General features: G+C 37.5%; 2 protein-coding genes across 4 annotated transcripts in view; one reads left to right on the top strand and one right to left on the bottom strand.

Annotated features, from left to right (window-relative positions):
* CTNNA3 (catenin alpha 3) overlaps positions 1-25,686 on the bottom strand; it is a 1,595,169-nt gene that overhangs the window by 883,831 nt on the left and 685,652 nt on the right. The window lies entirely within an intron of this gene.
* Positions 15,278-25,686, top strand: part of LRRTM3 (leucine rich repeat transmembrane neuronal 3) — a 181,380-nt gene continuing 170,971 nt past the window's right edge. Inside the window, exons 1-3 of one of the 2 annotated variants that reach the window (XR_003437916.1) lie at positions 15,656-15,835; positions 16,181-17,712; positions 24,664-24,750. Coding sequence is in view for 1 of the 2 variants with exons in the window: in XM_027130130.1 (XP_026985931.1) it covers positions 15,832-15,835; positions 16,181-17,712 (1,536 nt within the window). In the remaining variant the exon portion in view is untranslated. Of the gene's footprint in view, positions 15,836-16,180; positions 17,713-24,663; positions 24,751-25,686 lie in introns of both variants that reach the window. The other variant, XM_027130130.1, reaches the window with a different exon arrangement.

Below are 25,686 nucleotides of genomic sequence, written 5' to 3'. Positions count from 1 at the left end.
TGCTTTTCAAACTATGTACAAAAAATTCAGTTCTCCGATACCTTAATATTTCCCATTTCTCAGAGTTACCTACTAAATTTCAAGTACACTGAGAAGGGTAACACTATAAGCCATTATCAGCTAATACCATATAATTCATTTGTTGGTAAGTGGGAAAAAAAAAGATCCAGAAGAACTGGGTCAACATAGGTACCTGAAGACCAAGATTTGGAGATGAAAGAAAATCACTGAGGGAGAGGAAAGGAGATTCCTGGGGGAAAGGCTTCTCTTTTTCTTGCATGTGTGAAACTCTTGTTTAAACAGTGGGCTTATTGTGCGAGGATGAGATATGACTGATGAGGCCTGCAACAGTCTTTGAGTGGGTGGGGTCACATCTGTTGGAGCAAATATTCCTGATGACAACCCCCAATCAGAAAACTGGATCTCAGAAAGCTAACTCTGTATAAGAATCACTGTATGAGTCATACTGCTTTGTTTTTTCTCATTGTGTTATCTCCTAGATTTTTTAGTTTTTAAAAGAATTTCTTAAAATGTTATCTAAACTTTCAGCTGTGCCACTTGTTCCAAAAGGAAATTATGTCCACTCTTGGGCTGAAGTGTCAAAGGAGGAGCAGCAACACTGTAAAGGTGTTGGTGGTGATCAACGAAAATCCCAAAGGGAGATTACATCTGAGAGAACACAGAGTCACATGAGTTGTCTTCTACTTGCTCTCAAACGTGAAGTCCTCAGAAAGGGATTTTCTGACCACTCCATCAAACTGTCGCTAGCCCGTAAACTCTGTTATTTTTCTTCATAGCACTTATATCTCTAGTTGACATTGTAATGTGTGCCTATAATGTTTATTTTTTACTATCTCATCTAGTGATGCATGCAACTAGAATGCAAGTCCTCTGATGGTAAGTGCTTGGTCTTACTCACTGTTGCATCCCCAGCACCAAGAATGGTATAAGAGCTTGATAAATATTCACTGAATTAATAAATTCCCAACTCAGTACCAGATAAAGAAATTTTATTTTTATGAGAGATGCATGGCTTTACTTCCAAGGACTCAGTCAGTTTCTGCCTGAATCACAATTTTGCCACATGGGGGCTCTGCTGTGAGCCACAGGAGATTCCTAAGCATTCCCCACACTCTTAAGGGAAGTAATTTTCAATCAGGATTGAAAGTATTTATGTTACAGAGAAGGGTTCTCCAGCCCAGTTTAAGAAAGTCCCCAAATAGACTGAAATATTTTCATGTAACATAAAGACCCACAGCTCCTATTCGTTGCTACTACACTGCCAACCTATGTAAAATTTCTTTTCTTTCTTTTTCTTTTCAGAATTTCTTTTCTATCAGAAGTTTAAAATCTCTTAGGTCTCCAGCATAAAACCAAAAACCAACAAACATTGTTTCAGAAACAAAAATAGAACTAACCAATGGAATATTAACCTTTTTTCTCCAAATCAAGATTTCTATCGTCTTTCCCCACCTGGGGGTTAGGAAATTTAATTCTTTTTTTTTTTTTTTTTTTGCATTTTTGAATTTTATTTTTTTTATACAGCAGGTTCTTATTAGTAATCAATTTTATACACATCAGTGTATACATGTCAATCCCAATGGCCCAGTTCATCACACCACCACCCACACCCCCCCGCCACTTTCTCCTCTTGGTGTCCATATGTTTGCTCTCTACATCTGTGTCTCAGTTTCTGCCCTGCAAACTGGTTCACCTGTAACATTTTTCTAGGTTCCACATATATGCGTTAATATATGATATTTGTTTTTCTCTTTCTGACTTACTTCACTCTGTATGACAGTCTCTAGATCCATCCAAGTCTCTACAAATGACCCAATTTCGTTCCTTTTTATGGCTGAGTAATATTCCATTGTATATATGTACCACATCTTCTTTATCCATTCATCTGTCGATGGGCATTATGGTGCTTCCATGACCTGGTTATTGTAAATAGTGCTGAAATGAACATTGGGGTGCATGTGTCTTTTTGAATTATGTTTTTCTCCGGATATATACCCAGTAGTGGGATTGCTGGATCATATGGTAATTCTATTCTTAGTTTTTTAAGGAACCTCCATACCGTTCTCCAGAGTGGCTGTATCAATTTACATTCCCACCAACAGTGCAAGAGGGTTCCCTTTTCTCCACACCCTCTCCAGCATTTGCTGTTTGTAGATTTTCTGATGATGCCCATTCTAACTGGTGTGAGGTGATACCTCATTGTAGTTTTGATTTGCATTTCTCTAATAATTAGTGATGTTGAGCAGCTTTTCATGTGCTTCTGGGCCATCTGTATGTCTTCTTGGGAGAAATGTCTATTTAGGTGTCCTGCCCATTTTTGTATTGGGTTGTTTGTTTTTTTTAATATTGAGCTGCATGAGCTGTTTATATATTTTGGAGATTAATCCTTTGCCTGTTGATTCATTTGCAAATATTTTCTCCCATTCTGAGGGTTGTCTTTTCATCTTATGGTTTCCTTTGTGGTGCAAAAGCTCTGAAGTTTCATTAGGTCCCATTTGTTTATTTTTGTTTTGATTTCCATTACTCTAGGAGGTGGATCAAAAAAGATCTTGCTGCAATTTATGTCAAAGAGTGTTCTTCCTATGTTTTCCTCTAAGAGTTTTAAAGTGTCCAGTGTTACATTTAGGTCTTGAATCCATTTTGAGTTTATTTCTGTGTTTGGTGTTAGGGAGTGTTCTAATTTCATTCTTTTACCTGTAGCTATCCAGTTTCCGCAGCACCACTTATTGAAGGGACTGTCTTTTCTCCATTATATATCCTTGCCTCCTTTGTCATACATCACTTGACTGTAGGTGCATGGTTTATCTCTGGGCTTTCTATCTTGTTCCAGTGATCTATGTTTCTGTTTTTGTGCCAGTACCATATTGTCTCGATTACTGTAGCTTTGTAGTATAGTCTGAAGTCAGGGAGTCTGATTCCTCCAGCTCCATTTTTTTCCCTCAAGATTGCTTTGGCTATTCAGGGTCTTTTGTGTCTCCATGCAAATTTTAAGATTTTTTGTTCTAGCTCTATAAAATATGCCATTGGTAATTTGATAGGGATTGCATTGAATCTGTAGATTGCTTTGGGTAGTATAGTCATTTTCACAATATTGATTCTTCCAATCCAAGAACACAGTATATCTCTCCATCTGTTGGTATCATCTTTAATTTCTTTCATCAGTGTCTTATAGTTTTCTGCATACAGGACTTTTGTCTCGCTAGGTAGGTTTATACCTAGGTATTTTATTCTTTATGTTGCAGCGGTAAATGGGAGTGTTTTCTTAATTTCTCTTTCATATTTTTCATCATTAGTGTATAGGAATGCAAGAGATTTCTGTGCATTAATTTTCTATCCTGCAACTTTACCAAATTCATTGATTAGCTCTAATCGTTTTCTGGTGGCACATTTAGGATTCTCTATGTATAGTATCATGTCATCTGCAAACAGTGACAGTTCTACTTCTTCTTTTCCAATTTGTATTATTTTATTTCTTTTGCTTCTCTGATTGCTGTGGCTAGGACTTCCAGAACTATGCTGAATAATAGTGGTGAGAGTGGACATCCTTGCCTTGTTCCTGACCTTAGAGGAAATTCTTTCAGTTTTTCACCATTGAGAATGATGTTTGCTATGGGTTTGTTGTATATGGCCTTTACTATGTTGAGGTAGGTTCCCTCTGTGCCCACTTTCTGGAGAGTTTTTATCATAAACCGGTGTTGAATTTTGTCAAAAGCTTTTTCGGCATCTATTGAGATGATCGTATGGTTTTTATTCTTCACTTTGTTAACATGGTGTATCACATTGATTGATTTGCGTATATTGATGAATCCTTGCATCCCTGGGATAAATCCCACTAGATCATAGGGTATGATCCTTTTAATGTGTTTTTGGATTCTATCTGCTACTATTTTGTTGAGGATTTTTGCATCTATATTCATCTGTGATATTGGTCTGTAATTTTCTTTTTTTGTAGTATCTTTGTCTGGTTTTGGTATCAGGGTGATGGTGGCCTCGTAGAACGAGTTTGGGAGTGTTCCTTCCTCTGCAATTTTTTGGAAGAGTTTGAGAAGGATGGGTGTGTTAGCTCTTCTCTAAATGTTTTATAGAATTCACCTGTGAAGCCATCTGGTCCTGGACTTTTGTTTGTTGGAAGATTTTTAATCACAGTTTCAATTTAATTCCTTGTGATTGGTCTGTTCATATTTTCTATTTCTTCCCAGTTCAGTCTTGGAAGGTTATACCTCTCTAAGAATTTGTCCATTTCTTCCAGGTTGTCCATTTTATTGGCATAGAGTTGCTTGTAGTAGTCTCTTAGGATGCTTTGTATTTCTGCAGTGTCTGTTGTAACTTCTCCTGTTTCATTTCTAATTTTATTGATTTGAGTCTTCTCCCTCTTTTTCTTGATGAGTCTGGCTAGTGGTTTATCAATTCTAGTGGTTTATCTTCTCAAAGAACCAGCTTTTAGTTTTATTGGTCTTTGCTATTGTTTTCTTTGTTTCTATTTCATTTATTTCTGCTCTAATCTTTATGTTTTCTTTCCTTCTGCTAACTTTGGGTTCTGTTTGTTCTTCTTTCTCTAGTTCCTTTAGGTGTAAAATTAGTTTGTTTATTTGAGATTTTTCTTGTTTCTTGAGGTAGGCTTGTATAGCTATAACCTTCCCTCTTAGAATTGCTTTTGCTGCATCCCATAGGTTTTAGATCATTGTGTTCTCATTGTCATTTGTCCTAGGTATTTTTTGATTTCCTCTTTGATTTCTTCAGTGATATCTTGGTTATTTAGTAACGTACTGTTTAACCTCCATGTGTTTGTGTTTTTTACGTTTTTTTCCCTGTAACTCATTTCTAATCTCGCAGCGTTGTGGTCAGAAAAGATGCTTGATATGATTTCAATTTTCTTAAATTTAATGAGGTTTGATTTGTGACCCAAGATGTGATCTATCCTGGAGAATGTTTTGTGTGCACTTGAGAAGAAAGTGTAATCTGCTGTTTTTGGATGGAATGTCCTATAAATATCAATTAAATCTATCTGGTCTATTGTGTCATTTAAAGCTTCTGTGTCTTATTTATTTTCATGTTGGCTGATCTGTCCATTGGTGTAAGTGAGGTGTTAAAGTTCCCCACTATTATTGTGTTACTGTCAATTTCCTCTTTTGTAGCTGTTAGCAGTTTCCTTATGTATTGACGTGCTCCTATGTTGGGTGCATATATATTTATAATTGTTATATCTTCTTCTTGGATTGATCCCTTGATCATTATGTAGTGTCCTTCCTTGTCTCTTGTAACATTCTTTATGTTAAAGTCTATTTTATCTGATATGACTATTGCTACTCCAGCTTTTGATTTCCATTTGCATGGAATATCTTTTTCCATCCCCTCACTTTCAGTCTGTATGTGTCCCTAGGTCTGAAGTGGGTCTCTTGTAGATTGCATATATATGTGTCTTGTTTTTGTATCCATTCAGCAAGCCTGTGTCTTTTGGTTGGAGCATTTAATCCATTCACGTTTAAGGTAATTATCAATATGTATGTTCCTATGACAATTTTATTAATTGTTTTGCGTTTGTTTTTGTAGGTCATTTTCTTCTCTTGTGTTTCCCACTTACAGAAGTTCCTTTAGCATTTGTTGTAGAGCTAGTTTGGTGGTGCTGAATCCTCTTACCTTTTGCTTGTCTGTAAAGCTTTTGATTTCTCCATCAAATCTGAATGAGATCCTTGCCCCGTAGAGTAATCTTAGTTGTAGGTTCTTCCCTTTCATCACTTTAAGTATATCATGCCACTCCCTTCTGGCTTGTAGAGTTTCTGCTGAGAAATCAGCTGTTAACCTTATGGGAGTTCCCTTGTATATTATTTGTCATTTTTCCCTTGCTGCTTTCAATAATTTTTCTTTGTCTTTGATTTTTTCCAATTTGATTACTATGTGTCTCGGTGTGTTTCTCCTTGGGTTTATCCTGTATCGGACTCTCTGCGCTTCCTGGACTTGCGTTGCTATTTCCTTTCCCATGTTAGGGAAGTTTTCGACTATAATGTCTTCAGTATTTTCTCAGGTCCTTTCTCTCTCTCTTCTCCCTCTGGGATCCCTATAGTGCGAATGTTGTTGCGTTTAATGTTGTCCCAGAGGTCTCTTAGGCTATCTTCATTTCTTTTCATTATTTTTTCTTTATTTTGTTCTGCAGCAGTGAATTCCACCATTCTGTCTTCCAGGTCACTTATCTGTTCTGCCTCAGTTATTCTGCTATTGATTCCTTCTAGTGTAACTTTCATTTCAGTTATTGTATTGTTCTTCTCTGTTTGTTTGTCCTTTAATTCTTCTAGGTCTTTGTTAAACATTTCTTGCATCTTCTCGATCTTTGCCTCCATTCTTTTTCCGAGGTCCTGGATCATCTTCACTATCATTATTCTGAATTTTTTTCTGGCAGGTTGCCTATCTCCACTTCATATAGTTGTTTTTCTGGGGTTTTATCTTGTTCCTTCATCTGGTACATAGACCTCTGCTTTTTCATCTTGTCTATCTTTCTGTAAATGTGGTTTTTGTTCCACAGGCTGCAGGATTATAGTTCTTCTTGCTTCTGCTGTCTGACCTCTGGTGGATGAGGATATCTAGGAGGCTTGTACAAGTTTCCTGATGGGTGGGACTCGTGGTGGGTAGAGCTGGGGATTGCTCTGGTGGACAGAGCTCAGTAAAACTTTAATCTGTTTGACTGCTGATGGGTGGGGCTGGGTACCCTCCCTGTTGGTTATTTGGCCAGAGGCAACTCAACACTGGAGCCTACATGAGTCTTTGGTGGGGCTAATGGCAGACTCTGGGAGGGCTCACGCCAAGGGGTACTTCCCAGAACTTCTGCTGCCAGTGTCCTTGTCCCCATGGTGAGCCACAGCCACCCCCGCCTCTTCAGGAGACCCTCCAACACTAGCAGGTAGGTCTGGTTCAGTCTCCTCTGGGGTTACTGCTCCTTCCCCTGGGTCCCAATGCGCACACTACTTTGTGTGTGCCCTCCAAGAGTGGAGCCTCTGTTTCCCCCAGTCCTGTCGAAGTCCTGCAATCAAGTCCCACTAGCCTTCAAAGTCTGATTCTCTAGGAATTCCTCCTCCTGTTGCTGGATCCCCAGGTTTGGAAGCCTGATGTGGGGCTCAGAACCTTCACTCCAGTGAGTGGCCTTCTGTGGTATAAGGGTTCTCCAGTCTGTGAATCATCCACCCAGCATTTCTGGGATTTGATTTTACTGTGATTGATCCCCTCCTACTGTCTCATTGTGGCTTCTCCTTTGTCTTTGGATGTCAGGTATCTTTTTTGGTGAGTTCCAGTGTCTTCCTGTTGATGACTGTCCAGAAGCTAGTTGTGATTCTGGTGTTCTCACAAGAGGGTGTGAGAGCACATCCTTCTACTCCGCCATCTTTGTTCAGGGCCCGGATTTAATTCTTAATGCCAACATATTTGTCAGGAAGGCAAATTTTAAAATACACTAGTGTACCCATTGAAACTATTATACAGAATGCTTTAAAAGTACAATAGAAAACCTATAGACTGAATGTTTGTGTTCCACGTCCACCAAATCATATGTTGAAACCTAATCCCCAAAGTGATGGTATTTGGAGGTGGAACCTTTGGGAGGTGATTAGGTGAATGGGATAAGTGTCCTTAGTAAAGAGGCCCTTGAGAGCTCCCTTGCCACTTAAGCTATGTGAAGTTCCAGAGAGAAGGTGGCAGTCTGTGAAGCAGGAGGCAGGAATGCAATCTCACCAAACATGGAATCTGACCACATCTTGATCTTGGACTTCCCAGCCTCCAGAACTGTGAGAAATACATTTCTGTCGTTTATAAGCCACCCAATCTATCACATTCTGTTACAATAGCCCAAATGGACTAAGACAGAAAATTTTCTTTAAAAAAAACATGTACATCAGAACATATGTAAAGCAAATATAGCAAAATGTTTATTATTATACCGTTTAAATAATATTGACTTTATATTCAAAGCACAGTCATACAATCATTTAAAGTAAAACATCAAATATTAAGGTACAAATTTGTAAGAGAATTTTATAGTTACTCTAAAACTCCTTTGTTCTATTGTGAGAAATCATAAGAATTTTGGGAATATATATAGGACTATAAATTTTACAATGTGGCTCTGGTGCCACATGTTCCTCCATGGACTTTGTTCCAGATGAAAAGTTAGGAAGCTGATTTCTCTCAGTAAAATGACAACAAATGAATTTTGATGGCTATTCTCTTGAAAGTAATTTTTTGAGCCTCTGTTAGAAGACTATTCCCATATTAACATAAAAATTAGCAGGTTTGTTTAGCAAGGAACAAAGCAAATAATTGCTTTTGACGACTATGGGCAAAAAAGCAAGTGCAGTGGAAAGGGAAGAACAGAAATACTAGTAAATATGAATGGTAAACCAACCGAGACTTGTGACACCTTAATTTTAATTATTGCTCTGAAAACTTGCCATTTGACCCATTACTGTATTCCCTGGTAATACAAACAGAACAAAACAGAAATACATACTTTCCTTCAAGTTCTAAGTCTCACATTACTCAAAAGTTAATGCAAGTCTTAACTTTGCTACCAAATGTGAATAGATGCCCCAAGTATCAATTTGGGGCTGGATATCCTGCTTAAATTAATGAAAGGACTCTTGTTCAACATGTATGCCATTAAAACTTACTCCTTACAGCTTAAATGATACAGGAGAAGGAATCAACTGAACGTCAAACATGGAACAAGCTACAGTTCAAATGACCTGGTACCTCCCAATAAACTGATGGCATTAAAAAATTAAAGAGACTTCAGAAACATGAAAACCAAATGAAATATTTGGGCTTCACTTAGGTCTTGACCAGAAACCAGCTTTAAGAACTTATCGTTAAATATGTTAGGTGTTCTAATGCTAGATGGTTAAATTAAAAGTCTTTACTGGTTAGAATTACATACTGAAACACATACACACACACACACACACACACACACACACACATATGTAAAATGACATGATTTCTGAGATTTGCTTTTAAAATACTCCAGAAAGAAAAAAAAAAAAAAAGTGTGGGTGTGTGTGAAGGAAGGTGGGGATAGGTGAAACAGAATTAGTAAAATATTGATAATTGTTAATGTTTATTATACTGTACTCTCTACTTTTGTGTATGTTTTGAAATTTCCACTAAAAAAATAAAATAAGAACAATTGTTTCCTCAAAGTTATGTAGTCTTTTTCAATCTTCAGAAGTCTACCAATAAGTGTTACATTTTAAGAGTTTGTTATTTTTCCCTATCCTCAAATTTAGCTTAGGGCTACCTCTGTAGGAAGAAAAAGTGAGGAATGCAATAAAACCTGAGAGTATGGATTGATGCTGCAGCATAAATGTATCTTTAGGTGAGAGAGAGGGAGATGTGTTGGATAATCTCGTAGGTCTCATTCATTTGAATTTGCCTCATTCCAAAAAGACACTGAGAAACCATTTTAATGGTCAGACCTGGAAATTTCTTCATCCATTTATCTAAGTCAGACATATTCACTTATAACCATATGTGACCAGACAGGGTTTTTAATGGAGCCCTTGAAGCAAGCAGATGGAAACCAAGGATATTTCAGAGACATGTTAATGTTCGATGGAAGATCAGAATACAGTTATAAATGTACAAATGCATTTGAGTATTCTAACCAACTAGAAATGAAGACAATAAAATTTTCATAGCTGTAGGGACTCTATAGCAGCATTCTGACTATCTTGTTACATGATAGGGTAGCTGAGTCAAAAACATTAAGCTCTTTACAACACCTAGATAACATGACTCATTGGTGAAAGCACTTTATGAGTTAGAATGTCAATAAACGGTTGTGGTATTAAATATGAGTTAGAATGTCAATAAATGGTTGTGTATAATAAATGGTTGTGGTATTAAAACTGTAGTAGAAAGGGAATACTGAGAATTTTTTTTTTATAATATTAGTAAATTCTGACTCAGCCCTTGGTCATGTTAGTGACCCTTGATATATGTTTGTTCCAGTATATGCTCATGACCAGAGCACCTAGACAGAATTCAAAGAAAAATTAATTTTCTCACAGGTACACTGATTTCAGAAATATTTTGTAGCACTTTATAGTCTACAATGTATTTACATATAAATTATGGAACTTGATCCTAAATAAAAACTTTAGAGATTCATAGCACAGGTTTTATGAGTACTATTTTGCAGATAAACAAACTGAGACCTTAAGAAGACTGGCCAGAATCAGTTCCAAATTCCAAATGTCAACTGGCATATGCAATAAAAAGTATGTGTCATTCTCTATATTATTCTAGAAAAACATTTTGGATTTTTACCGAATTTATTTCCTAAAACTCTTAGTCCACATGTTCCCATATCTTGTCTTTATGTAATTTTCAGTTTTCATCAAAGCTTTTGATTCCATTGCCTTCTAAGACAATTTGCAAAGATGTTGCCACTGTCCAGACCATCTGAATAGAAATCCATGTTGCTATTGTTAGTGCCTAATTTTGCTCTGTCATTTTACAAATGATTTTAAAATACATCATGGTTCTTTAAGGCCTAATAACAAGAAGATGTTTGCAAAAATTAAAGTCTCACAAAACTGAAGAAAGTTGAGAACCAAATTCAAACAAAATTCAAATGTGTTGAACTCTTGGTGTTATTCCCCGAACTTGACCTACAGAAGCAGCTGATGGCTGTACCATCCCTCCAGTTGCTCAGCCCATAAAACTAGCAGTCATCTTTTTTTTTTTTTTTTTTTTTGCGGTGCGCAGGCCTCTCACTGTTGTGTCCTCTCCCGTTGTGGAGCACAGGTTCCGGACGCGCAGGCTCAGCGGCCATGGCTCACGGGCCCAGCTGCTCCGCGGCATGTGGGATCCTCCCGGACCGGGACACGAACCCGTGTACCCTGCATCGGCAGGCGGACTCTCAACCACTGCGCCACCAGGGAAGCCCCAGCAGTCATCTTTAATTTCTCTCTTTATCTCATACCTTCACTTCTAATCCATTAAAAAACTCCTGTTGGTTTTACCTAAACATAAATCTAGAATCTAACCAATTCTCACCACTCCCACTGCTACCATACTGGCCCAAGCCACAATCATCTCTCTTGACTGGTATTATAACCTCCTTACTGGCTTCCCTTACTACTCCTTACTACTCTTGTCCCTTTAGAGTATATTCCCTCTCTGACTTCATCTCCAATTACTCTCCCACTTGCTCTCTCCACTCTAAGACTGACTGGCCTTTTTTCTAGTCAATGAACACACTATATACTCCCACAGAGGGCCTTTGCACTGGTCACTCCCCATACATATCTAAGGTTAACAACCTCACCTCCTTCAAGGGTTGTTCAAGCCACTTTCTTAGTGGCCCTAACCATCCTATTTAAAACTACGATCCATCTCACCCCTTCCACTCTTAATCTTCACTATCTTTCTTACTTTTCTATAGTACACACTACCTAATAATATACTACTTATGTTTGTTTTTTATTGTCCATCTTACCCCTTCAGAATGTAAGCTTAGATCTTTGTTTTGTACACTGATATATTCTAAGTGTCTGGAACCATGTCTAGGACTTAGTCGGTACCCAAACTGTTAAATAAATGAAATCTCTGAGAACAACCCATTGTTAAGATATCAGTATATCCACTTTAAGCCCTGATTTTCTAAGTTTATATATGGCAATTCAGTTTCATATTACACTGAAATTTGCCATCATATAAGTAAGATTGGATTTATTTACCCAATTTAAACAAAATATGTCAAGCTATTTGAGGTACTATCAGTGCAATTAAAAAAAAGTCTTTAGCTACATGACATTATATTCCATAAGAATATAAATCATTAAGGCCCTAGGTTCATTGGGGAAATTTAAGTTGTCCGGTAGTTTGTTTTTTTTTCTGTATGTGGTGTTAAGTGCAAAAGAATTTGCTAAATACATAATGTAGTATAATTTTGCTTCTTTTGAAAGGCAAGTAAGAAATAATCATCTTGCTGTAGTCAACAAGTAAAAGGAGAATAAACTTTAAAAAGTAACCAGCAAATTACTAAAATCTTTTAGAATACAAGGTTTTGTTTTTCTTTTGAGAGATTACTCGATGTCTTGGGAGTGATTTCTGTAGCCTCAAGTATTCAGTCTGGTTTAGCGTTGCATTATTTTATTTTTGCATTTCTCTACTAGCCTCTTGACTGGTCTTCCCTCTTCAGGCACTTCATTACCTTGAACCAGGATAGACCTGGTGGTGGTACTGGCTTAAGAGCTAGTGCCAAAGTAGGAGCCACACAGAGGGCCTGGAGTCAGACCCAATCCAAGAATGGCTACTGATCACTACTGAGGAAGAGATCAATAATCAGCATTAAGAGAAAATATCAATTTTGAAATCCAAAAGGTGAATGTGAAGTCAGAACTATGGAGCAAAATAAGATCAGAAGCCAAGGTACCAGGAAAATGTCTAAAAACTAAGGGCAAGGTGTATGACGCAGCAGCAAATGTTATTCACCAGAATTGATCCAAGAAGATTTCTCCCAGGAAAAGCAAAGTGAGAGAATTACCTTCTCAGTGGGCTCATCTGTGCTTCTGTCAGGGAATGAGAGAAGAATAAGAAACACAAAGTTGATGGGGCCTCCGGCCATCCTAGAGCAGCCCTCTGCAGCTGTTAGGCAAAACAGACATCGGATAGCTGCTTCCCTTGGAGAAGCAAGGATGGTGAAGAGAAAAAATCAGAGCCTTTCAAGCAACAGAGATATGATAGAGGAGTTATAAATATGATTCCCTTTAGTCTTTTTTTAATAGATACAAGTTGCCAAGCCCTATTTGGGATGTTAGATGATAAAAGTTGTAATATGCCAAAGGGAATATTCAAACCTATACTTACTATTCTCATAAAATTTATGGTTTAACGATGAAGACAAGAGATATCTACATGAAAAGTGAAGATCACTTGCTGACCATGTGAGTATTTCCGCTTCCCAGTTTCTTGCCTTATAACACACATTTTTTAAGAACACTTTCTCCAAGACTGTATCCAATCTCACTGGCCAAGGAACTTTTCAGGGATCAATCCCATGTACACAAGACTAGCATTACATAACCAGTTTATCCTACATCAAATGTACCTGTGACCCCCATAAAAATTTATTTGTTAAATAAATCTTTATTGAGCATCTATGATATGCCAAGCGCTATTGCAGGTTTCAGGAAAACTGAAGTAGACAAAACATTGTCTTTGTCCTCATAGAATCTATTATCACAATGTCATAGATTTATATGTCCTCTCTTCCTACTAGGAGAAAATTTATTATTTTTATTCATTCCCTTACAGTGCATTTTTTAAACCAAGTTGTCCATCAGAGTCTGTTGATAAGTGTAGCCTCTTCCGTCCCCTTGAATCAAAATCTTGGGGGAGGGATTGGGAAATTTATCTTTTTAACAAGCTCTCTGGGGGCTTTATGCGCATTGATAGCAAGAATAATTGGGAGGAAACTGCCCTATTAATGGCATACTATCTGAGGAATTGCATGATGTCTATGGGATCCCTTTTGATTATCATGACTGTTACCAAGCTTCTCATCCTTAGAAGATATGAAAGCTCTCCAGGGTTTTCCACAGCCAATTCATCTAACTAAGACTAACACTTTTATTTTTTATAAAATTACCATTTATTTTTAAACAAAATGGTTTTCTCTGTGGGGCACATGTTACCATATTCTGCTCTGGGAAGAAAATAATCAAACATTAATTACTAGTTATGGTCCACTAGATACTCATTTTAAAGATAAAGTTGAGATGACGGCAATTTAGGAACTCGTCTCATCAAAGAAGGCAAGACTGAAAGGATCTCAGAAATCCACTGTAAACAATATAAAAAATATTCATTGAAGTAGTTCTTTGTGAGTAAATGAAAGTGAGTATACTCAATATTCAATACTAAATAACACGCAATACCAGCAAATACAGTAAAGTTGATATTATTCAAATAACAGCTGACACAGGCTTATCACGTGCCACTTACTATTCTAAGTACTTCACAGACATTTAGATGACTTAATTCTCAAACCCTCTATGGAACGGAATTTTGTTATTATGCCCATTTTGCAGAAGAGAAAACTAATGCATAGAGAAGATAAGTAACCTAGTGAAGGTTACAGAGCCGGTAAAGTACAGCCAGGATTTGAACCTAGGTGCAAAAATTCATCCTCTTAATCAGTAGGCTAAGCTTCTCCTCTTTAGTTTTTATGATTCTTGTTAGAAGACTCATACCAAAGAAGTTTATGAAAACCTATTCTAGAAATCAAGAATTTTATTTTATTACAGGCTTCCCTGACACAATGACTTTTCATTTGGCTCATTTTAAAGTGAAGATAACAATGTTGTTGAAGTAGGATCATCTAGCAGTTAGAGGTGTAAGCTAAGAGAGCTATGGTTCTAAATCTCAGTTCTGACACTTGCTTGCTATATGACCTTGAGCAAGTTACCTTTCCAAGTCTCGGTTTCCTCATCTTCAAAATGAAGGTTATAATGGGACCTACATCATAATATTGTTTACAGATAGAATAAGATAGCCCATTTAAAGCACTTAGAAAGTGCTCAATAAATATTGCTCGTGTAATAGTAACAGCATCAATAAACTGAACCAGCTGATCTCTTGATTCTTGTACTCACACTAAATATGGCTTATTTCTCTTGTAATTAAAAAAATAAAATGACAGCAACCAAAACAACAAACCATGTCATAAGCCATGAAACCAATTATGTCTTTTGTGGGAAAACCAGAGAGGTTATTGGACACATTAGTTTATATGTCACTAGTTATCCTCTCTACTCCAAAAAAATGTATGTGTTCTAGCATCCTGAGACACCTTGTATAATATAATCGCTGTGACTCCAAGAGGTCAAATGGGCAGGCAGCTCAGTAATTCATTTTATAAATTTCAGTTCAAAGCTATGTTGAGGTTAAGAAAAATTGACATTCGGTCTGTGAACTTAATGTCAAGCTCAAGAAAAACTCTGGGCAGCGCATGTTTAGCGATTAAGTGGATGCAGACAATAAAGACGTTGCCAAATTGTAAAACAAGACTTGGAAATTACAGAAAATGTTGCTAGTTATTGATTACGGTGACCATTCAGTTCCTATCGAGCGACCCAAAAGAATCATTCATTTTCCAACAGAAAGCCTGCTCATTTGCAAGATAAAAGAGAGACATTTCTGCACATGCCCATAATGTTCTTCACCACTGGGGGCAGCTTTACATAAGACTGCATTCACTAAAACCAAAGCAACAGTCCGAGCAGCTTTCGGAATGACAGTCTGCAGAAGTGAGCTGAGCGTGTGCACGGTACGGGGCTCTCCTGCCTTCCGGGCTCCAATGCAGCGCTGTGGCTGAAGTGGGTGCTCGCCACCAGAAATGCTGGGCTATGGGATACAGATGTGGCAGCTCAGGTAGCCTCACGTTGCCTGAAGGAATACATCTTGCTTTCCGATAAGAAGAAATTGTAGAAGCCAGTTTTTTTTTTTTTTTTTACACCGCCCCCCCCCCACAAAAAAACTGTAAAGATGCAAAAACGTAATATTCATGAAGATCCTATTACCTAGGAAGATTTTGATGTTTTGCTGCAAATGCGGTGTTGGGATTTATTTGTTCTTGGAGTGTTCTGCGTGGCTGGCAAAGAATAATGTTCCAAAATCGGTCCATCTCCCAAGGGGTCCAATTTTTCTTCCTGGGTGTCAGCGAGCCCTGACTCACTACAGTGCAGCTGACAGGGGCTGTCATGCAAGTGGCCCCCTAAGCCAAAACAAAGACCTAAGGACGACCTTTGAACAATACAAAGGATGGGTATGTTTTGTCATTTTTCTTCTTTTCTTCTTAAAAAAACAAAAACAAAAAATCCACTAATCTGTAAATTAATTCTGCCTTAATTATTGTAGAGATTACCTTGCTCTGCTCTAAGACTATAAATTCGATTGCTTAGTTGCCATGTTTCCTTGCTTAACTATTAAAAAAAAAAAAAGCCTAAAGACAATTCTCTTTAAATTATAAGGAGATGCTATTTGATGTTAAATGTCTTTATCTAGATTTAAATTTCTAAAAAAGAAAATACATGCTTATTTTTGCTTGATTAAAAAATAAATGAATTCCTTTTTTGGGGGGATAACTTTTCTAAGTTGTTTTTATTTCCAGGTTTCAATGTAATTAGGCTACTGAGCGGATCAGCTGTAGCACTGGTTATAGCCCCCACTGTCTTACTGACAATGCTTTCTTCTGCCGAACGAGGATGCCCTAAGGGCTGTAGGTGTGAAGGCAAAATGGTATATTGTGAATCTCAGAAATTACAGGAGATACCCTCAAGTATATCTGCTGGTTGCTTAGGTTTGTCCCTTCGCTATAACAGCCTTCAAAAACTTAAGTATAATCAATTTAAAGGGCTCAACCAGCTCACCTGGCTGTACCTTGACCATAACCACATCAGCAATATTGATGAGAATGCTTTTAATGGAATACGCAGACTCAAAGAGTTGATTCTGAGTTCCAACAGAATCTCCTATTTTCTCAACAATACCTTCAGACCTGTGACAAATTTACGGAACTTGGACCTGTCCTATAATCAGCTGCATTCTCTGGGATCTGAACAGTTTCGGGGTCTGCGAAAGCTGCTGAGTTTACATTTACGATCTAATTCCCTGAGAAACATCCCCGTGCGAATATTCCAAGACTGCCGCAACCTGGAACTTTTGGACCTGGGATATAACCGGATCCGAAGTTTAGCCAGGAATGTCTTTGCAGGCATGATCAGACTCAAAGAACTTCACCTGGAGCACAATCAATTTTCTAAGCTCAATCTGGCCCTTTTTCCAAGGTTGGTGAGCCTTCAGAACCTTTACTTGCAGTGGAATAAAATCAGTGTCATAGGACAGACCATGTCCTGGACCTGGAGTTCATTACAAAGGCTTGATTTATCAGGCAATGAGATCGAAGCTTTTAGTGGACCTAGTGTTTTCCAGTGTGTCCCAAATCTGCAGCGCCTCAACCTGGATTCCAACAAGCTCACATTTATTGGTCAAGAGATTTTGGATTCTTGGATATCCCTCAATGACATCAGTCTTGCCGGGAATATATGGGAATGCAGCAGAAATATTTGTTCCCTGGTAAACTGGCTGAAAAATTTTAAAGGACTGAGGGAGAATACAATTATCTGTGCCAGTCCCAAAGAGCTGCAAGGAGTAAATGTCATCGATGCCGTGAAGAACTACAGCATCTGTGGCAAAAGTACCACGGAGAGGTTTGATCTGGCCAGGGCTCTCCCAAAGCCGACATTTAAGCCCAAGCTCCCCAGGCCGAAGCATGAGAGCAAACCCCCTTTGCCCCCCACAGTGGGAGCCACGGAGCCTGGCCCAGAGACCGATGCTGACACTGAGCACATCTCTTTCCATAAAATCATCGCAGGGAGCGTGGCCCTTTTCCTGTCTGTGCTCGTCATCCTTCTTGTTATCTATGTGTCGTGGAAGCGGTACCCTGCCAGCATGAAGCAGCTGCAGCAGCGCTCCCTCATGCGAAGGCACAGGAAAAAGAAAAGACAGTCCCTAAAGCAAATGACTCCCAGCACGCAGGAATTTTATGTAGATTATAAACCCACCAACACGGAGACCAGCGAGATGCTGCTGAATGGGACGGGACCCTGCACCTATAACAAATCGGGCTCCAGGGAGTGTGAGGTATGAACCATTGTGATAAAAGCGCTCTTAAAAGCTGGGAAATAAGTGGTGCTTTATTGAACTCTGGTGACTATAAAGGGAATGTGGTGCCCCTCTCCCTACCCCTCTCCCTCTCCCTTTGCTGGCAAGGTCCTTCCCTGTCCGTTTTAGTACACTCATTAATACTGGTCATTTTACTTTCATACATAATTAACCCATTGAAATTTAAATACCACAATCAATGTGAAGCTTGAATTCTGCTTTAATTTAATGCCTATTGTATAAGACCCTTTATTGATTCCATTAATGTCACACTTGTTTTAAGACAAAACTTCTTTCATAAGTAATCCTTCCCATCGGCTGTTATTCTCCTTCTGGCAAGACCGAATCTATAGTCCTAGGAGGTTTGCAGTTCATTGGCAAATCAAGGAAAAAGTGAATGATCCCAGGTACTTGGAGCCTGAACTGATTTAGGTGAGGACTTGATTACAGAACACTTAGGGACAGCCTTAAAACAATGCCTAGCTTAAAAAGAAAACTGCAGAAAACTATTGAAAGATGGTGCTCTGTTAAAGCAGCACCACGAGCAGTTTCCAGAGGTGTTTGAATTACAGTAAAGCAAGCCTAGGGAAAACTGTTGAAGGGTTAAAATGCTTCAAGTAGACAACTGCAAAAATGCAAGGAGACAGTAAAAATACAAAGTTTTAGACCTGAAGCCTTGTCTCTGAAACTCTTCTCTGTAAAAATCAGACTAGAGGTTTCACCGTCAATTTCTTCTAGCCTCCACATTTCTAAAATAAGTATATAAATGAATAAATAAATAGATAAAACAGGCAGGAGGCAGATTTCTCCACTGTTCCTCACCTTAAGGAGTTTTCAGGGATGATGCTTGCAAATGGGAATGCAGCTTGCTAAATGCATGTGGTTGGAAGCTTACCAAAATTTCTCTTTCCAGCTCTTTTAAGGACCCTAATGTAGGGAGTGGAATCACGAGCTGTCTGTTCTGTTTGGGATTTGTCAGGCTGTCCTGTTGTGTTCCACTCTATGCTCTGCACACACACCAGTCCCCTGATGACTGACACTTCATTCAGAGGTGTAAAGAGAACACATTCCAAGACACGCTTTCCACCACCGACAGCCTCGTTGAAAAGGATAGTTTTGACAACACCTTAATAAACGTATAAAATAAATCTTACGGGACAAAAGACCAACCCCATGGCAGTTGTCTTTTGCTTTTCTGTTGCTCATGTTACAGTGTCCCCTTGTTCACCTATATTGTGAAGTCCATTCATCAGTATGATTCTGCACAGACCCTGTTGGCAATCTGCAAGCTGCATGCATGTTTTTATGTCAGTGGTGAAAGTTTATTGCCTGCAGCACAAATATCACAGCTTCTGTATTTAAGTAACTTCGACCACAGTTCATTTCGATTCTAGAAAAATGTCTTTAGCCAGTATTCTCTTTCATCCTCCAAAACGAAGAATTCTATTATAGGAACAAAAATCAGGAATTGCAACATTGAGCCCGTTTCATTTAATTTGGCTTGTCAACAAGCTTTATATCTTTAACCATGCCCCTGTTCTTTCAAAACAGAATCACTGCAGCAAAAAAGAAAAAGTAAATGGCTATTTTTACCAGCATTTTTATAGAGTTTGGAGGCTTTTCATATTCCGAGAGGAAAAATCTAGGCAAGTCACCATGAGATATAATTGCAAAGAAGCCAGATTATAAAAATCATACTTTTATAAGCAATAAAGAAAAAGGAACCTCGAAAGTAGATTTCTCAAGGAACTGTACTTTGATTTTGATGAAACCTTAAAATAGACACCAGTTCAGAAAAGCATCATAGCTACAAGATATTTATCCATGCATAACTGTTGGATATACATTTATTAATGGCAAATAGTCACAGATTCCCAAGTGATTAATAATGCAGATACTTCCTTACAGTACCATGAATTGGATGACTGAAACTACTGCGATGTTTTTCACTGAAGTTGTCAATTCACATTTTTCATAAAATGTCAGTAAATACATACTCCATCTAAAAACAAAACTTTCTTTGGTCAGCCTCATTTTTACCTGTACTAAACATGATTGTTTTAATTAAATGCAGTGTTAAAATGAAAAAGCCCATTTTTATTCTTTGACTTGACCTTCTGCCTCATTTGTCACGGATACCAAATAAATTTAGGCAAGGCATAGTTATATTCATATTTTGAAACTCTTGCAAATACTTGATGCTGTGGTACTGCTAGTATATATAAAATATGTTCACTGTATTAAAAGTGTTTCTAAAGTTCAAAGCCACTTGGTGTGTTAAGATTACATGAATGCCCAAAATTGTGAAGGTTGGTCATTTTTTAATGCCTAAATTTAACTACATATAAATTTAATAATAGAGAAGAACCAAAATAAAATCCCTTAGATTGTAAAAGCAATTTTGATTCAGTACATGGAATTCCAAAAAAAAAGTCTTTTCCCTCTCTTTGGGAATGAAGCTTCTTTATTTCTCAGTACGTAATTCTCGTAGGTTAGACAATCACTAGTTCGCCACTATAAATTCAGCAAAGCCAGCTGGTAAATGAATGTTCTCCTGCTCAGAAGTCATCGTCCTCACCACCACCCCATGGCGCTTTTTGGACTGCATACCATAAATCTATTCTCATAAGTATTTAAAAGCTCATTGCATATTAGAAAAATATAACTGATATTTCATTTTCTATTCCAAATTTGTATCAAGTGTCTGACTTTCCTCAAAGGTGACAACAGTTAAATAAACAGCCTGACCTGTTGAAACACACAGCAGAGATGTATCAAAGAAGAACGGATTCAGTCTTCGAATGCTTTACCAGAGAGAGAGGAAATACAGTTTAGTCTCTGAACTGTATGGGTTTTATCCCCAAATTTTTATGAGCCCTGGTACGCATAGTGCTACTGCAGCATAGAGTTAATAGTCCAAGTGCCAGTCTTCCAAGCAATAATTATGCAAGATATATTTCTTTTAAATGAGTTTATATTTTCCAAGGATGTTGACATCACATCTTTTCAAAGAATTTAAACCATTTTTTCTTGATTCAGTGAGTCAACTGCCTAAATAGACAGGCAATAGACTGTATTACTGTGGAGCGTCAGCGACCTCCAGTGGCTGGTTAGACTAACCACAGCTATTCAAACATTTTATTTAGTTTTTTATCCTGAACCCTTATGTAAATGTGGTTTACAACATATGGTTTTCAATCCATGAATCAGATTTTAATTTTATTTAGTTCATCTCCCTTGGAAACATGGTTATAGTACAATTTTTTTAAGTTATATTTTGTATACTGACTTATTTAGTAACGCCCAGAGGCCACAGAACTGGAACTAAGGGCTAGAAATAAGTGTCCAAAGATGAAGAGCAAGTAATAATGCAACAAAAATCGATAAGACATATTTTTTTAAGTATTTATAATCATCAACATTGGCCAAATATTCTGATATTTTCATTAAGTGTGAATATTTTCCACAGGCAGGATACTGAAATATAATTTAATAAGTTGGGGAAAACAAATTTCAATATTAATACTGAAAGAACCAGCATCAGTTATTTACCAGTCAGGAGTGTCTGAGCTGTGGAGTGAGTGAGGCCTCCGCATCCAGCTCTGGAACTCTCCAGTTTGTTACCATGCCAGTGACCTGTGCTTTGCCCCAGCGTTCTCTCCCTCCCTCCCCCTTTCCAGTCAGCTGAACACTATTCTATTAGGCTCTCTGACAATGATGTTACAGTCTAAGAGGTGATGATTCATAGATAATGAAATTATGCTCTCCTTCTGGGGAAGGATAATGCAGAGTCAGATTTGTAGATTTGGTAAGGATTTTCAGGATGCTGTAGGTGCATGAAATACCTTCTCTTCCCTTGACATTTACCAAGAAGAGAACTCAACTAGCTTATTTAAAGTGTGGATTAAACTAGCGTCAGAAACAGCATCAGGCCATGAAGCCTAAGACAAAATGAGTTCCAGACATGACAAATGAGAACTGAGAAATGAAAAATTCAGAAACTGTGTTGCCTCTTTTATTCCCTTTTCCCTGGATTCTCATTAGAATCTGGATTTTATGCAAACCCATGGAATTTTGCTATACTTGTATTCTCTTAGCTACCTACATCAAAAATCAGAGGCAGCTGGAATAAACCATGAACACAAAAAGTAATATCAGTGGATTTTAATTACAAATGTTGTAAGAGAAACAAAACTGATGAAAGCCAAATAGGTTGTATTAAATGACTCTTGAAAACTAGTAAGATAATACACAGGTGAAAGAAAGACTTTCTAGAATCTAACATCATAATAGCCTATAGAATTGGACCCACTTTTGCCTACTCTTCAAAATCATTGTTGATTTTTGCAGTTGGGTAGAATACAGTAGAAATACTACAGAGAAAATCTATATAAAAAGATATTATGATTCTTTTGATTTAAGGAACATATCATGGCCATGTAAATAAGAGAGTATGGGCCTTAGATTCAAATTTCTCTGACACTTGCAAATCAAATAATCCCGAGGAAATTCCTCAGCTTTTCTGAACTTGAAGTTACTCATCTGTAAAACGGGCAAAATTATTGACTTCATATGGTTACTGGGAGGACAAAATGTGAGCAACACTTTGTAAACTCTAAAATGGCAACTATCTATTATTTTCAAAAAGCATTTAGTGAGATACTCAGTTATGTTTGCCAGTGTTCTATGTTTGGCCTGGGTGAAAAAGACATTACTAACCTCTATGTAACAGAAGCCTAAATCCACTTTACATTAATATGAATTCTGAGACTTGGCAGTGAGTCTATAACTTAATTTGTCTTTGACGTTTATTTTCCATAAAAAGTTTCTTCCATCCCATATCAATAATGACCGCAATGTACAATAAACATAAATAGACACCAACCAGAGCTTATCAAACTAAATCAAAATTCTAACTGGGTCCCAAAAAAGATCATTATAGAAAAGGTTTCCAATTAACATAGGTTACTTGCCCTGCCCCTCTTCAGTATCACTATTTTGAGCCCTTGTCGACTTTATACCTTATAAATATAACAGTTATGGCAAGATAACGTCATTATTGAGCAAAAAGTAATTGCTTTTAACATGTTACAGTTAAACATGGATTAGCACATATTCCAGGTATCGATTACATGACATCTATTCTGTTGTTTCTTTTTTTTCCCCCAATGAAAGATTATCCAAAATTTCCTCCTAGTATAGAAATTACTCTTGACTTTACCAGTTATTACTGTTGAAAATCACTGGATTAAAAAGAAGTAGCATAAAAATACAAAGCCTTTTTTATGAGTTATAACCTATTCATTTATGCAAAATTAAATACTTAAGAGTACTCTTTTTGGGCCTTTCATCAAATAAATGACCAGTGTAATCAAAAATCTCTCTCTACTGGACGTAGCTTTTCTCACCAAGCATGATATAGCAGACGTATTTCCAAAATTCTTATAATTTAAGTAGAAAACCATCCTCTTTGATAGCTGAGTTCCTATGAAATCTCTTGAGAACAGAGAGAGGATGATGGTTTTTCAGTGGAAAAAGCATTTTTTAATTTTATTCTGCTTTACCTTCGTAGGATTATTGTTATATGTTCTTGAGTTAGGTCTCCTGAACATGTGAGGAGAATTTCAGGAACACAGAGAGAACAAGACTATCTGGGTCACAATGTAAGACCAAGCAGAGGGAATCTATTTAGCAACTGTACTTTCTAATAGCAGAAACTCCATATGCAATAATAATCCATTATATTGAAAAAAAAGACAAAAAAAGAAAAAGAGCTTCTCTCTTAACCTATCCAGCAAATGTTGTAATGCAAATTGATAACTCTTTTGATAATTCTTTATACCTTATTTTCAGGGACTCCCATTTCCCCCTGACCCAGGAAAAAATTTCAGTTATGCTTTTATCCCACTCTTAAATTGTTGTTCTCTACTTCCTATGTCACACAAAAAAGGTCTTGCCTCATATAAATCAACACAATTGGTCATCTTACTCAAAGGAGAATCCTATCTTCAATAAAAAAAGTTAGACCATAAAACAAAATGTAGGGCTTCCCTGGTGGCGCAGTGGTTGAGAGTCCGCCTGCCGATGCAGGGGACGCGGGTTCGTGCCCCGGTCCGGGAGGATCCCACATGCTGCGGAGCGGCTGGGCCCGTGAGCCATGGCCGCTGAGCCTGCGCGTCCGGAGCCTGTGCTCCGCAACGGGACAGGCCACAACAGCGAGAGGCCCGCGTACCGCAAAAAACAAAAACAAAAACACAAAAAAGTGCTTCTTGTCATTAAGTTTGATCTGCTGTACTCTCTGAAAAAAGGAATATGATTTTTGATGCGGTCAACCACCATCTCACAAGAATGTTTAAAGGAAACTTGTAGGACATACCATGTTGATCTTGAAGTAGTTGAGTGACTTTAAAGTCTCTGATAAACCTGTGATAACTTACCACAGTGAAAGAGGTTTAAAAACTAACTTGACACTTTAGGATCAGTGTTGGCTTGTTTTTCATCAATTTATGAAAGGGATTCTGCACAATTTGTATGAAATTTTAAAGTTAAAAGGTATAAATATTTGGTTGGAGTACTGCCATTTACCCTAAGGAAGGTTAGGTAACATCACTGAATTACAATTAAAATGGAATAATTAAAGATCTGTTTAATATGGCACAGGACATATTATATACATAAGTATTCTGTGTTTTCCACCAAGCTAGACATGTTTTAGATGCTTAGGGGAAAAAAAGAATCCATGTCCTTCCTATAGGATTATTCACATTTTATCACATATTTGTTTATGTGTATTTTTGTGTACTTGACTTATTATGTGCCAGGAATGTGTATATAGTTTTTTTTTTTTAAATATAAGAACAGAGTCCCTATATTGACTCTGTTCTCTGATAAATTTCATCCATTAATCTTAAATCTTGTCCCTCTTTATAGGACTGCCCTAAATAATTCATACCCTACCCACACAAGGCTTCTCAAGCCAAATTATACACCTCCAGCTCCATTAGGAAATGATTTCTAGTAAGTTACCATTAGGATATCCCTCTGCTAGTTAAATTCTGATCTGCTAGTGTAGTCATCTTCCCAGCCTGTGGCACTCACTCCAGCCTATTTTATGTCGTTAAAAGGCAACATGCACTTAGCCCTATGGACTTTTACAAGGAGGACTGAGGAGTAAAATGTAAAAATCTACATATTTTTATGGGCTTCACTTTGGTTGTTTTTATGGTTGAACACACAGAGATGTGTGGGGTCTTAGTTTACACTGAAATGCAAAACCATTAAGCTAGCTATAAATTAAAAAGAAAAGGTCAAGATAGACAAAAAAAAAAATAGAGTCTAAAGATCATGTTATTTATTTCTTAATCTTAAAAATAATACTAAATAATGAACATCCTGTATTTCACTTTCCTGACATCTGTTTTACCCTCCACGTTTCCCATCATAGTCTCAAATTTAAGCTTCACGTTTCTTACATTTTCCCACTTCTAACACGGAGGTTTCTTTTGTTTGTTTTTTAGTTGTTTTGTTTTGTTTTCTGCCTGCAGATCTTTTCCCAATGCTTTTGTTGTATCACTTTGCCTGCTTTTCTAGACTCCCCACTCAAATTTTGATCCTGTCAGAAAGTCACAGGGTAATTCATCAGTTTTGTGATTGGATTGATCAGACAAACGGACTGGGTTTGTCTCTAGAGTGCAATCTAGTCAAGTCTGGGATGTGTGCCTTCTGTCTTCCCTGCCTCCACTCCCATGCCTTTTCTCCACTTAGAATTATCCACACTGAAATTCCTCCATCCAGTGCTACCTAGGGCTCTCTTGGTTCCTTACTCCTTACCCAATATGTATCCCCAGATCTCAACTAGCATCATTATCGATTCCAAGGACACTTACACCTAAATGGGGTAAAAACCTTTTGCTAAAGGTGAGAAAGTCATATACTGAGAGCAGGGGTTATGCT

This window comes from Aethalodelphis obliquidens, unplaced genomic scaffold (genome assembly GCF_003676395.1).
Source record: "Aethalodelphis obliquidens isolate GAN/ISIS:26980383/991018 unplaced genomic scaffold, ASM367639v1 scaffold37, whole genome shotgun sequence".
Classification (NCBI taxonomy): Eukaryota; Metazoa; Chordata; class Mammalia; order Artiodactyla; family Delphinidae; genus Aethalodelphis; species Aethalodelphis obliquidens.
The sequence above is the reverse complement of the archived record's forward strand: the minus strand, read 5'-3'. Positions and strand labels throughout refer to the sequence as shown.